This window comes from Bos javanicus, chromosome 14, assembly GCF_032452875.1.
Source record: "Bos javanicus breed banteng chromosome 14, ARS-OSU_banteng_1.0, whole genome shotgun sequence".
Taxonomy (NCBI): Eukaryota; Metazoa; Chordata; class Mammalia; order Artiodactyla; family Bovidae; genus Bos; species Bos javanicus.
The window spans coordinates 74,037,973-74,051,814 of record NC_083881.1 but is presented as its reverse complement, the minus strand read 5'-3'; the positions used below and the strand labels follow the sequence as shown (position 1 = coordinate 74,051,814).

Genomic DNA, 13,842 nt, shown 5'->3' with positions numbered 1-13,842 from the left:
TCCTCCACTAACTGCCAGAGTTTGCTCAAATTCATGGCCACTGAGTAGGCCATGCTATCTATTTCCTTCTCCTTTGGCCTTCAGTCTTTCCCAACATCAAAGTCTTTTCCAGTGAGTCAGCTCTTCACATCTTCAGCCTCAGCATCAGTCCTTCCAGTGAATATTGAGGGTTGAGTTCTTTTAGGATTGATTGATTTGACTTCCTTGCAATCCAAGGGACTCTCAAGTGTCTTCTCCAGCACCACAATTCGAAAACATCAATTCTTTGGCACTCAGATTTCTTTGCCTTCTCATAGTAATGCTTATTATCCTAGCCAATGTGTAACTGGAGCACTGTTTTTGCTTTTAGAGGATGAGTGAGAGGAATAAGAGTTTGTAGTGGCAAGTAAGAGTAACTGGGATACAGTTGCGCAGAGTTTAGATTAAAGTTTAAAGACCCTTAGATTAAAGACCCTCAAACTGCATTCTGTGTTGTTGGTATTGTATGAATAAGAGCAAGCTTTAGAGGTTTATTCTTGTGTATAAAACATTAATAATACTAACACACATGGTTCACCCATTATGTGTCAAATACGGTCCTGAGTGGGGCTTCCCTGGTGGCTCAGTGGTAAAGAATCTGCCTCTAATGCAGAAGACTTGGGTTTACTCCCTGGGTTGGGAAGATCCCCTGGAGAAGAAAATGGTAACCCACTCCAGTATTCTTGCTGGGAAGTCCCCTGGACAGAGGAGCCTGGCGGGCTGCAGTCCATGGGGTTGTAAAAGAGTTGGATGACTTCGTGACTAAATAACATCTTGCATTGCCTTCAGAAATCAGTCCAGTTTAGCTCTTCATGTCGTGGCACCATTTTTTCTCCTGGTCTTTTCTAATTTTTTTCTTAAGTTTACCCTTTCATTATGGTAATATATGAAAGATTTGTATAGTCTTCCGTCCCTTTTTGGAGTGGGGCTATAATTTTTTAATCTCAAATTCATCTAAACACTAAAGAAATTATTTCTTCTGTTAAAGCTTGTAAGTATTTTAAGAGTTAAACGATTGAAACACAAATGGTATGGTGGATGGAGCTCATTCCACTCTGTCAACTCCTAAATGGCACAGTGTAAGGTCTAAGTAATTTAAATTAAATGTCTTCAAAGCTTTCCTTATACTTTTTTGTTCATTAAATATTGTTTCTGTTCTTACATTTTTGTCTCCCTTTTTAAAAATATTACAACATTTTAGATAGTCACAAAATATTGTGTAGTGTCTGCACAAAATTTTCAAGTGAAGTAAACTACAAAGGACATGTCAGAAGTACAGAATGTCTGTCACTGACAATTCTTTAGGTACCACTTGGCATGGACATAACTATGTTATATTGCTAACTACACTGTTGTCAACAGATATTCTTTTAGTGGTAAGCAAAACTCATATAATAATGAGTTATACTTTAATGGAATTTTACTTGTTTCAAAATATGAAAGTACTGTTTTAAGCACATATAAAGAAGAACATGTACACAGTGATGGTCATATCAGACGTGAGTAGTTCAGCAGTCTTGTGAGGTATAGGTAAATTCTGAAAGCATATGATATAAAGCTACTTGTCACAAAAAGTAAAGTGGATATACTCATTCTGTTCTTTTATTCTAAATGCAAAAAATACTCCTGTTTAATTTTTGAAATCTTAGTTTCTTTTAAAACTTGTGATATTATTCTGAACTCTCAGTCAGTTTGTGTTGCTTCTAAGGATGTTGCGGGGGGGGTTCAGCACTATGGAATCCAATTTGTTAAGAGACTGGTGGAATATATAGAAATAAAATACTAATATATATGTGTATATATAGCATTTATTCTGGTCTCATGTCTAAACACAGTAAATATAAAGAAAGGCAAACAATTCCTGGATTTAAATTACTCTTTTCCCTTCCAGATTGCAGATTTCGGTTTATCAAAATGGCGCATGATGTCCCTCTCACAATCACGAAGTAGTAAGTCTGCACCTGAAGGAGGGACAATTGTCTATATGCCACCTGAAAACTATGAACCCGGACAGAAAGCAAGGGCTTCTGTCAAGCATGATATATATAGGTACAGTATGTTACTTTTGCTCAGAGTTAACTTTGCCTAAAGTGAAGTGACTCTTGAGAGTCCCTTGGTCTGCAAGGAGATCCAACCAGTCCATTCTGAAGGAGATCAGCCCTGGATGTTCTTTGGAAGGAATGATGCTAAAGCTGAAACTCCAGTACTTTGGCCACCTCATGCAAAGAGTTGACTCATTGGAAAAGACTCTGATGTTGGGAGGGATTGGGGGCAGGAGGAGAAGGGGATGACAGAGGATGAGATGGCTGGATGGCATCACTGACTCGATGGACATGAGTCTCAGTGAACTCAGGGAGTTGGTGATAGATAGGGAGGCCTGGCGTGCTGCGATTTATGGGGTCGCAAAGAGTTGGACACGACTGAGCAACTGAACTGAACTGAAAGTGAAGTGAACTCGCTTAGTCGTGTCCAACTCTTTGTGACCCTGTGGACCATAGCCCACCAGGCTCCTCTGTCCATGGGATTTTCCAGGCAAGAGTACTGGAGTGGGGTGCCATTTCCTTCTCCACAAGATTAATCAATCAGAGTTTTGAAGCTACAGTATATTTATTTATTTTTTTTGAAGCTACAGTTTAAAAGTATGATTCTTATGCTTCTCTCATAGGTGTAGTGAAAATAAATTAGAGACAGTGGTTAATATTTTTCAAATTAAAAATACCTTGCTTTAAGGAATTCCCTGGCACCTTAGTGATTAAGATTCCAGGCTTTCGCTGCCATGAACCAGGTTTAATCCCTGGTCGGGAAACGGATCTCGCAAGTTGTGCAGAGCAGCCAAAAAAATAAAAATAAAAACATATAAAAATAAAGGTGCCTCGCTTTAAGCTACTTTTACATTCTATTAATTTGTAATATTCAAGGGCTTTTATCATATGTGACCTTGAGAGAGGGAGGGAAAAGTGTGAATAACATTTAACTTTACCAAAAGAGACAGTACTCACACCAGAAAAAAGTCAGTAGAATAGGGCTACATGAGACAGTCTTTTTTATTACTCTTTATTTTGTGTGAATGATAGAATCATGTAATTAAAGGACGTAGTATTAATGAATCATCCACAAGTTATCCTTGCCTATTACTTTGTTTTTATTGTACCAATTTCCTAATTTTTCAAATTGAATTATTTTCCTTTCAAAGTAAAACTGTATACAAATATTCAGCATCTTGGTTCTATATAGCGATTCTTTAAGCAGCATTTCACTACATTATTATTTTCAAAAATGGTATCTCAACTGTCAGCTTTTTAAATCGGTACTATGTAGTTTATTATGCATAGTTACTATATGTATATTTTATCTTAAACAGCTATGCAATTATTATATGGGAAGTCTTATCCAGAAAACAGCCTTTTGAAGGTAAGTGTACTTTGACTTCCTTGTTATGACATCATGTTGGTAAATCACACTCAGAGCTATCTAAATAAAGATCACCTATTTTAAATCTGTCTACCATTCATTTTGTGGAAAGCACACTTGAATCCCGTGTATATTGGAAAATACTGAATTAAGGATCAGAAAAATATAGATTTGTTCTGATAATAATTAACTCCATTATTAAGCCACTGAATCTCTTAAGTCCTCATTTTTTTCATCTGCAAAATAAGAATTTTGAATTCTTATTTCTAAGGTTCATTCCAACTATAAAATTCTTTATATGAAAATTTAATTAGTGCTCCTTTAAAGACCAGCAGACATTGAAGAATAATTTTCACATTTTCTGATAATGTTGTCTATTTCTTTGAGGTTCGTTTAGGTCAGTTTGCTGTGTAACAACCTCAAAATCTCAGTAGCTAACAAACTAAACACTTATTTCTTATTCACACTAGATGATTAGTTGCTGTGACTCTTCTCGGCTCTGCTAGTTCTACTCAGCTCTGCTGAGCTCTGCTTTGCTCTGCTGTCTTCATATTCCATTGGCCAAATCAAATCATGTGGCCAAGCCCAGAATTAAAGAGGTGAAGCTATAAACTCCTCCTGTAAGTCTGGGAATAGCTGGGATATAAATATTCCTTTGACAGAAAGGGAGGTAATGAATTATACCTAAGGTTTTTAAGATTCTCTGATTTTCATCTGGTTGAGTTTAGAATGTAATTAATATGTTAGATCATAATATATTTCTAATGAATGAAATATATTTTCATTTGTTTTGACAGACGTCACCAATCCTTTGCAGATTATGTATAGTGTGTCACAAGGACATCGACCTGACACTAATGAAGAAAGTTTGCCATTTGATATACCTCATCGAGCACTTATGATCTCTCTAATAGAAAGTGGGTGGGCGCAAAATCCAGATGAAAGACCGTCTTTCTTAAGTAAGTGTACAGTTTTAATCTGGACCTTTTGAATTGCAAAAATAGCGAATATGCTGTAAATAAAGTATTCCTTGAACAGTCACACAAGTTAGATGATAAAGTCAAAAGTTCGTTATTTTTTTTTTTGATTCAGTTGTTATATGAGATGATGAGATTGAAGTGGTAAGGAGAGACTGTTGGCTATCATAAAAAGATTAGAAGATTATTCCAAATACAAGTTTTCAGAGAAAGAACATGATAAATTTAAGTTTAGGAGCTATTTGTTGCTGTGTAAAAAAATTGATTGGAGAAGGGCAAGAGTAGAATCTCTAGACCAATCCTGGAAATCAAAAAATCAGATAGAATTAAAATATATTTCAGAGGTAGAATGGATCATCACCTAAATGTAAACATAGAAGAAAATCTTCATGACCTCGGATTGAGCCAAGAGCTCTTATATATAACATCAAAAACAAGATCTATTAAAAAATTTTTGATAACTGATTTTCAAAAAAATTGAAAAATTTGCACTTCAAAAGATGCTACAGAAAATTAAAAGACAAACTGTAGACTGGGAATCTTCTTTCCAGCTAGAAAAAAAAAATGAAATATATTTTGCATTCAAAACTTATGTCTAGTGCTTATCTGCATTGTACTTAAAAAAAATCAAAATATGCTGTAATAATGGATTAGCATTTTCTCTCTTATTTCCAAGCACCATTTAATAGGAGATATATATATATCTCCTTTGTCCCCGGTGCCATTTTCAAACTGTAATTTCTTCTCCATTTCCTAAAGATTCTAGCTCTTCTGAAGATCATGCCATTAGTCAAAACTTACTTTACTTCTCTCCAGCAAGAATACTGGAGTGGGTAACGATTCCCTTCTCCAGGGGATCTTCCCCACCCAGGGATCAAACCCTGGTCTCCTGCATTGCAGGATGATTCTTTGGGTCAGGAAGATCCCCTGGAGAAGGGAATGGCTACCCACTCCCATATTCTGGCCTTCAGAATTCCATGGACACAGGAGCCTGGTGGGCTACATGGGGTCGCAAAGACACTCTGGACACAGTTGAGCAACTAATAGTTTTTTCTCTTCTCTAATACTAAGACTAAGACTAATACTCACTTAACTTCTCTACAGACTTCCTAGCTTTTCCCTATTGTTCATCGAAAACACTGGCTTTTGGCTTAGTGACTTCTACGTCCTGCATTGGTCAGTGCTGCTGAATATTTGAGAGGAATGTTCTGCAGATCTCTGGAGTTCTCTCTACGCATTCTCCTCTTTCCTACAGTGTCCCATGAACTCTGTCTGCTGTGCTGTGGTCTACCCTAACTCTAAGCCCGGTGTCTTCAGCTTGAGGTTCCACCAGGCCTCACCTTTATTTGCCTATCCCTGTAGTATAGCTGGAAACTCTCAAGGCAGGATGCTTGGGCAGTCAGGCTGTGGTAGGGCTCACCTCAGTCACTCAGAGATCACTGTCCCTTTTTGTTGCCTGATACCTAGTGTCTTAATAACCACTGTTTCATGCATTTTGTCTGACTGTTAGGTATTTAAGACAGGAGAATGCATTGGTCTTTGTTGCTTAATCTTGTCCAGAAATGGAATTCATTGGTTTTTCTTTAATAGCTAAAACTGAACTCTAAACACTACTAGCATTCTGTTATGTTTTCAAATACATTCTCATAGATCACCTATTCTTAAGTGGTGGTACAGGGACCCCTGAAGGTGGGTTGGTCCCTGAGACTTATAAAGGATTCACAAAATCAAAACTTTTTCAAACTAATAAATATTAAGGTATTATTTTCCCTTTTCACTCTCATCCTCTGGAAAAATAGTTTCCAGAGACTAAATGAGGTGTAATGATATCATTGGGATAATGTACTGTATTTTCATATACTCTGATGTTTTAAAATGTTCTCAATTTTAATTTCTAATATAGTAAATGTCAATAGATATGATCAACGTACACAAAAGCTCTTTGGGATAATTTTGAAGTTCTGAGACCCAAAAGTTTGAACATTACTGTCCTAGATGATCATCTTGAACTACTGCAGGAGATGCATAAGTCCCATACTTTATGTTCCCAAAGTGGAGATGAAATCCCATTTCAATCTCCAAGAAGAGAAGCATGGGAGGAACATTTCCAGCTTCTGTCTGCCCCTCAACACTCCTGCTCATCCGTTAATTTTGGAGAAAAACTAACCATACTTAGCTAATCCATTCTCAGTTTTCTCCTACTTTTGGAAGCAAGCTTGTCTAAAAGATGCATACATTTTTCTGCTTCTCCATATGGAAGCAGGTGAGGCCTGTAGCTGAGTGAGTAAAACTCAGTTGAAGGGGCAAAATATTACTAGTAAGCCTATATGCTACAGATCTGAAAAGGGACATAATTCCATTTAGTTTTATCTGTAATAAAGGTGATATTTTGATCAACATCTGTCATAATTTTGTAGTTTTTCTTAATAGATTCTGAACTCAGAGAAGACAGAGGTAATCCATATTGTACCTTATCTTCCCTTCTTAAGTTTCCTACACCCCATGTTCCATGTTTCTTTTGAGCACTGAGGAAATAGAAACCATGAGAGAGAACTCCCTCATAGTTCTACCACCAGATCCATCAACTTAGTTGTACTTGACCTGTCTTACTGCTTCTCTCTTTTACAGTGGAAAGAAAAGTGTTCTTATACAACTCTCAGCAGTGTTTCTTTGTCTCTGGATGCCATTTTCTTCCTCTGCAGCATTCTGTTCCTTAACATTCTCTCTCCGCTCTTGCATTGCCAGTCTCTACCTGTGTACTGGATCCTTCCTTTGTCATACAGATCTATTATACTATTAGATCCTATCTTTATATAGGACAAAAATTCTTGACCCCACATCATCCTTCAGATCAGATCAGTCGCTTAGTCATGTCCGACTCTTTGTGACCCCATTAATCGCAGCACGCCAGGCTTCCCTGTCCATCACCATCTCCTGGAGTTCACTCAAACTCAAGTCCATCGAGTCAGTGATGCCATCCAGCCATCTCATCTGTCGTCTCCTTTTCCTCCTGCTCCCAATCTCTCCCAGCATCAGAGTCTTTTCCAGTGAGTCAACTCTTCGCATGAGGTGGCCAAAGTACTGGAGTTTCAGCTTTAACATCAATCCTTCCAAAGAACACCCAGGGCTGATCTCCTTTAGAATGGACTGGTTGGATCTCCTTACAGTCCAAGGGACTCTCAAGAGTCTTCTCCAACACCACAGTTCAAAAGCATCAATTCTTTGACACTCAGCTTTCTTCACAGTCCAATTCTCACATCCATACATAACCACTGGAAAAACCATAGCCTTGACTAGACAGAACTTTGTTGGCAAAGTAATGTCTCTGCTTTTCAATATGCTGTCTAGGTTGGTCATAACTTTTCTTCCAAGGAGTAAGCATCTTTTAAATGGCTGCAGTCACCATCTGCAGTGATTTTGGAGCCCCAAAAATAAAGTCTGATACTATTTCCCCATCTATTTGCCATGAAGTGATGGGACCAGATGCCATGAGGTTTGTTTTCTGAATGTTGAGCTTTAAGCCAACTTTTCCACTCTCCTCTTTCACTCTCATCAAGAGGCTTTTTAGTTCCTCTTCACCTTCTGCCGTAAGGGTGGTGTCATCTGCATATCTGAGGTTATTGATATTTCTCCCGGCAATCTTGATTCCAGCTGGGCTTCTTCCAGCCCAGCGTTTCTCATGATGTACTCTGCATAGAAGTTAAATAAGCAGGGTGACAATATACAGCCTTGACATACTCCTTTTTGGAACCAGTCTGTTGTTCCATGTCCAGTTCTAACTGTTGCTTCCTGACCTGCATACAGGTTTCTCAAGAGGCAGGTCAGGTGGTCTGGTATCATTTTTCCACTTGCATTTGGATCTAAACACTTGGTAAGAATTGCGCATACTTGTTGTCTCTACTTCTTCCCTTCTAATTTATTTATTAACAGACGTACAACAGTCTTCTGTTTCATATTGCCACTAAAGCTGTGTTTGTTCAAGTTACCGAGGAAAGCAGTGTTGAAATACTGATTATCTCACTTAGCCTCTCAGTAGAAGAGTTTTGGCTGACTCTTTCCCTCCTTGAAACTTTCCCCCTGATAGCTTCAAAGGCACAAGAGACTATGCGTCCCTCCCTATTATCATCTCTTCCTCTCTTTTTTTCTTCCTCTGCTCAGTTTCTAACTGTTGAAAATGGCTTAGAGCTAAATATGGCTTCTTTACTGTTTTCCACCTGCACTTTCTCCCTAGACGATCCAGTCCAAACCATGGCTTTTATACCATCTCTACCTTCTTGATGCTCAGTTTTATTTCTGGAGCCCTGACCTCTCCCTTGAGCAGCTTGTCTATATATTACTGTAGTAATAGCAGAATTATAACTTGTTTCTCCTTGTTGGCTATTATTAATCATACTTCTATGACTGTTCATATGCACGTGTGTATGTGAACATACGTTTTCATTTCTCTGACCTATGAGTGCAGTTGGTTGTGTGGTAAATTTATCCTTCATTTTAAAGAAATCGCCAAGCTGTTTTCCAAAGCGGCTGCACTGTGATACGTTCCTACCAGCAATGTGTGAGGTTTTCCTTTTCTCTGCATCATTGTCAGTACTTGTTATTTTGTCTTTTTAATTATAGCTGTTTTAGTGAGTATGGAATGATACCTCACTGTAGTTTTAATTTGCATCTCCTAATGTCTAACGGTGTTTAAGCATATTTTCATGTGCTTTTTAGCTATTTGTGTGTCTCCTTTGCTGAAATTCAATCCTTTTCTCATTTTTAAATTGGGTTATTTGTCTTAAGTTGTTAGAGTTCTTTTTATATTCTAGATATAAGTTCTTTACCAGATCCATGATAGGTAAAAATGTTCTCCTAGTCTGGGGCTTGTCTTTTCATTTTTCTTAATTGCACTGTTTTTCTTAATGCATCATTTTTCTTAATGTAAGTGTTTCAACTTTTTTGAAGTCCAGTTATCAAAGATATTTTATGGATCCTATTTCTGATACCATATCCTGGGAATTATTTGCCTAACTCAAGGCAATGAAGATTTCTTATATTTACATTTAGATGCATAGTCTGTGTATGCATGCTAAGTCACTTCAGTTATGTCCCACTCTTTGCAACCCCATGGTATGTAGCCCACCAGGCTCCTCTGTCCATGGTGCATAGTCCATTTCAAGTTAATTCTATGTATGTTGTGAGGTAAGAGTCTAAAATCTGTTTTCGTGTGGGTATCCAACATTTGTTGAAAAGACTGTCCTTTCCTCGTTGAATTATCTTAGCAACTTTGTCAAAAAATAATTGACCATACTTGCAAAGGCTTATTTTTAGACTCTAAATTATATTCCATTGATCTGTCTTTATTTAGATATATCTATCTTTATGCCTATAATAAGCATTCTTATTTTGGCAGTAAACATTCTAATGATTTTGAATGTCATCAGTTTGGGAAAAAATTGACTTAAGGCCTTATCACTTAATATTAGCATTTATGTTTTTCATTTTAATGGTTATAAGCAACCTGAACTCTTTTTTTCTTATTTAGAATGTTTAATAGAACTTGAACCAGTTTTGAGAACATTTGAAGAGATAACTTTTCTTGAAGCTGTTATTCAGCTAAAGAAAACAAAGGTAAATTGTCATATGAAATGTTAGAAATTTAAAACTTTAAATCGTGGAGACTTGTAGTTTAGTTCTTTTTTCTTTTTTCCTTTAGTTTTATACCTTCCACAGATATAGGCTACAGTACTGAGGCAGTAGAATTTATTAGAGAGTATGAATGCAGTCTTAAATCTGTCACCAAAGAACTTCTCCATTTTATTCAAACAGCCACCTCCAGATTTCCAAGACATTTTCAGACCTCCCATATATCAAATGTAAATTTGAAATGTGCAATGAGTGCCTGAATTGTGTATAATTTTACCCTAAATTACCACAGTTGTTGTTGTTTAATCTATGTTTATTTCCCAAAAGTTTTGATACATACAGAGTAAAAGATGCCTGGATGATTGTGCTTATCTTTTTTCAGGTTTCTTGGGTTTTTCAGAGGTTTATTGCCAAATTAAGCTATAGAATTTTTATTAATAATTGAGACCAAAATGTGAATGTTTTATTGCTTATTTGTGTATTTATTTTGTTTTCCCACTCAGACACTCCATGTTGCATGGACCAAAGCAGCAGTTGATATGAATTACCTAGAATGGTTGTCTCATTTACTCATTCTGGCTCTTGTAAATCAGAAGAACAACTGAAGGGACCTATTACTCCAGGGTTTTCTTGCTGTTATTAAAAATTGTTTAAAAAGCAACTACAGTCATTTAGGGACAAAGTCAGCTTAGTTTAACACTTGCTGGGTTTCACGAAATAGCATTTGGGATATGATAATAAAAACTGTCATTTATTAGCTGAATTCTTGGGCTGTGACAGGCATAATCTACCATTGATTTATCACTAAATGACATTGCTTGCCTCTTGCAGTTTGTGGATCTGTTAACATAATTTTGGTTTAAAAGGGAAGTGCATAAAGGATAACCATAAAATTTTGGTTTAAAGGGAAGTATATAAAGGAAACAATTGCCCTCACTCAAACTTAAAAAAATGTTGGCAATATCAGTGCCTGAATGTTTTGAGGAACTGTGTTTTAATATTTTGATAAATTTTCATTTACTTCCCTGGTTCTGAGTAGGTAGTCTTTTCCAGAACATTCCAGTCTCTCCACTTCTCAGTAGAAACAAACTTCTGATAATATTTCTTTTTGCTTTGTCTTTTCAGTTCCCTTTTCTCTCCTTACAACTTGCTGCTCTTCTGCCAAGCAAAGATGGATAGAAGGATCTGTTTTCTTGTACCTTTCCTACAACCTTGATTATAAGAAACTGAACTGGAAGAGAAGCAGTTCAGTTCCTTTTTTTATCCCCAGCCAACTTAAATACTAGGATCTATATTTAAAACTGTTAATTTTGGGGAGAAATTTTTGCTTCTTAAAGTAATTTAAAGTATGTATTTTCAAATACATGAATATCATATAATAATAACATTACTGTCTTTAGTCAGTGTTTTTAAGTTGCAGTATTATTTTCACTCAGAGTTGTTTTAGTTACATTTTTATTTTTTTGGAATCTTTGTATCAATTCTGTAAAACTCTTAGGGAAAGAATATCATCTCCATTTCATAGACGAAATAACTGAGGTATAAGGAAGTAAGTCACATAACACTACACAGCTAGCTAATGGCAGGGCCAAGAATGGAATACAAATTTAATAAGATAATAAGATTTTTCACAAAGAAATTCCTGAAAATAAAGATCACCATTTGGGGTAGTTGTTTTGTTTGAATTCCATACATTTTTTTCATTTTTTCTTTGAAACTGGCTCTTATAATACATGTTTTCATGGATAGCATCTGTTATATCTTCAATAGTAAAAACTGAATCAAAGTTTTTTCTTCATATTTCATTGTATTTCTTTCTAGGGTCTGACTCATAAATAATTTGAATTAACTGATGAGTTATGAAAAATGGTGTTTGTAATTAATGATAATGCATAATCAGAAATATTTTAATAAATTTAAAAGCACAGAAAAGATTTATATAACAGAAATGGATCTAAAGATGAATTTAAAAGGTTCATATAAAAATCTGTTTAACAAATTTTCATTGGACTGCTGTGTGCAAAATACTGTCAGATAGATTAAGTACACAGATGAATAGTAATTTTTTTTCTCTTAAAAGTTCTTAGACATGTTACAGAGCAGACAGTTGTTAAGTGTGAATAATGAAGTGTTGGGTATGGATCCCACCAATTTCTAAAGTTCTGTAGAGCAGCTGATATTATGTTGGTTTGAGGAAGAAAACCAGACTGATGAGTTTGTTTTTAAATCACTCAATAGTGATGGCAGTTAATCCAAACCTGGCTTAAAGAGACAGGAGTGAATCACTAAATGATTTTAGTACAAAGGCATAGCATTTAAATAAATCATCTATTTAGTAATGGATATCATATATTGAATGCTTAGAAAGTAATCTTAGGGCCTCTGCATATATTACTTCTAATCCTTGTTGCGGTAATCCACAAAAATAGATACTCTTATCTCCAGTTTACAGATAAGGAAACTAAGATTAAGTCTCATGCCCCAAATCAGACAGGGTTCCTGCATTCTGATCAGATCTGCTTGGCCCCCATCATTCTGTTAGGTCACTCTGCCTCCTTTACTTAGTCCAGCCCTCAACTTCTTATCATTAAAATAGAAATAATAATATTACTTAGAATCATGGTGCCTAAAATATAGTAAATGCTTAATAATTATGGATAGATAGAGGTACACACAAATTAAAATATATAAAGTACTTAGTTTGAACTAGGTACTTTATTATCTCAATCTTTGGAATGACCCTGCATGTAAATATCATTCCATTTTAAAAGATGAGTTTGTTCAAGGTAACCAGTTAATATGAGACAGAATTCAAAGCATATATCTCTAAAGTTATTTCCCCTATTCTACACTATCTCTACCTTTAAGTTAGGTATTATATTCTCAACTGATTGAGCTTTTCTTTCCATTGATTTTGCATAACTATATAAAATTATGTTAAGTAGATTGTATTTTACTCATATAACTTTCTGCTGCTGCTGCTGCTAAGTCGCTTCAGTCGTGTCCGACTCTGTGCGACCCCATAGACGGCAGCCCACCAGGCTCCCCCGTCCCTGGGATTCTCCAGGCGAGAACACTGGAGTGGGTTGCCATTTCCTTCCCCAGCGCATGAAAGTGGAAAGTGAAAAGTGAAAGTGAAGTTGCTCAGTCGTGTCCGACCCCTAGCAACCCCATGGACTGCAGCCCACCAGGCTCCTCCGTCCATGGGACTTTCCAGACGAGTACTGGGGTGGGGTGCCATTGCCTTCTTCGCATATAACTTTGTAATCACCTCTAATTCTTTTTTTTTTAATATAAATTTATTTATTTTAATTGGAGGCTAATTACTTTACAATATTGTATTGGTTTTGCCATACATCAACATGAATCCACCATGGGTGTACATGTGTTCCCCATCCTGAACCCCCCTCCCACCTCCCTCACCATACCATCCCTCTGGGTCATCCCAGTGCACCAGCCCTGAGCATCCTGTATCATGCTTCGAACCTGGACTGGCGATTCATTTCACATATGATATTATCCATGTTTCAGTGCCATTCTCCCAAATCATCCCACTCTCACCCTCCCCCACAGAGTCCAAAAGACTGTTCTATACATCACCTCTAATTCAAACACATGTATGTATGTATGTATTTCAGTTACAGAATGCATCAAGAACTGTTCACTTAAGTGACAAGAAGAAAAGGGAGTTATCTCCGAACATACCTGTAAATTCTGGTCCACGGGAGGTAAAAAAAAAAAAAATTATGCTAATTAAACTCAAAATGTGAGAAGAATATGAAAAATCATTTAGTCTGTCTTGCTCTTTTAT

General features: G+C 36.4%; 1 protein-coding gene across 3 annotated transcripts in view; it reads left to right on the top strand.

Annotated features, from left to right (window-relative positions):
* Positions 1-13,842, top strand: part of RIPK2 (receptor interacting serine/threonine kinase 2) — a 40,158-nt gene that overhangs the window by 20,317 nt on the left and 5,999 nt on the right. For 2 of the 3 annotated variants that reach the window (XM_061439428.1, XM_061439430.1), the window contains exons 4-8: positions 1,910-2,067; positions 3,380-3,429; positions 4,227-4,388; positions 9,931-10,016; positions 13,670-13,759. In XM_061439428.1, the coding sequence (XP_061295412.1) occupies positions 1,910-2,067; positions 3,380-3,429; positions 4,227-4,388; positions 9,931-10,016; positions 13,670-13,759 (546 nt within the window). The remainder of the gene's footprint in view (positions 1-1,909; positions 2,068-3,379; positions 3,430-4,226; positions 4,389-9,930; positions 10,017-13,669; positions 13,760-13,842) is intronic. The other variant, XM_061439429.1, reaches the window with a different exon arrangement.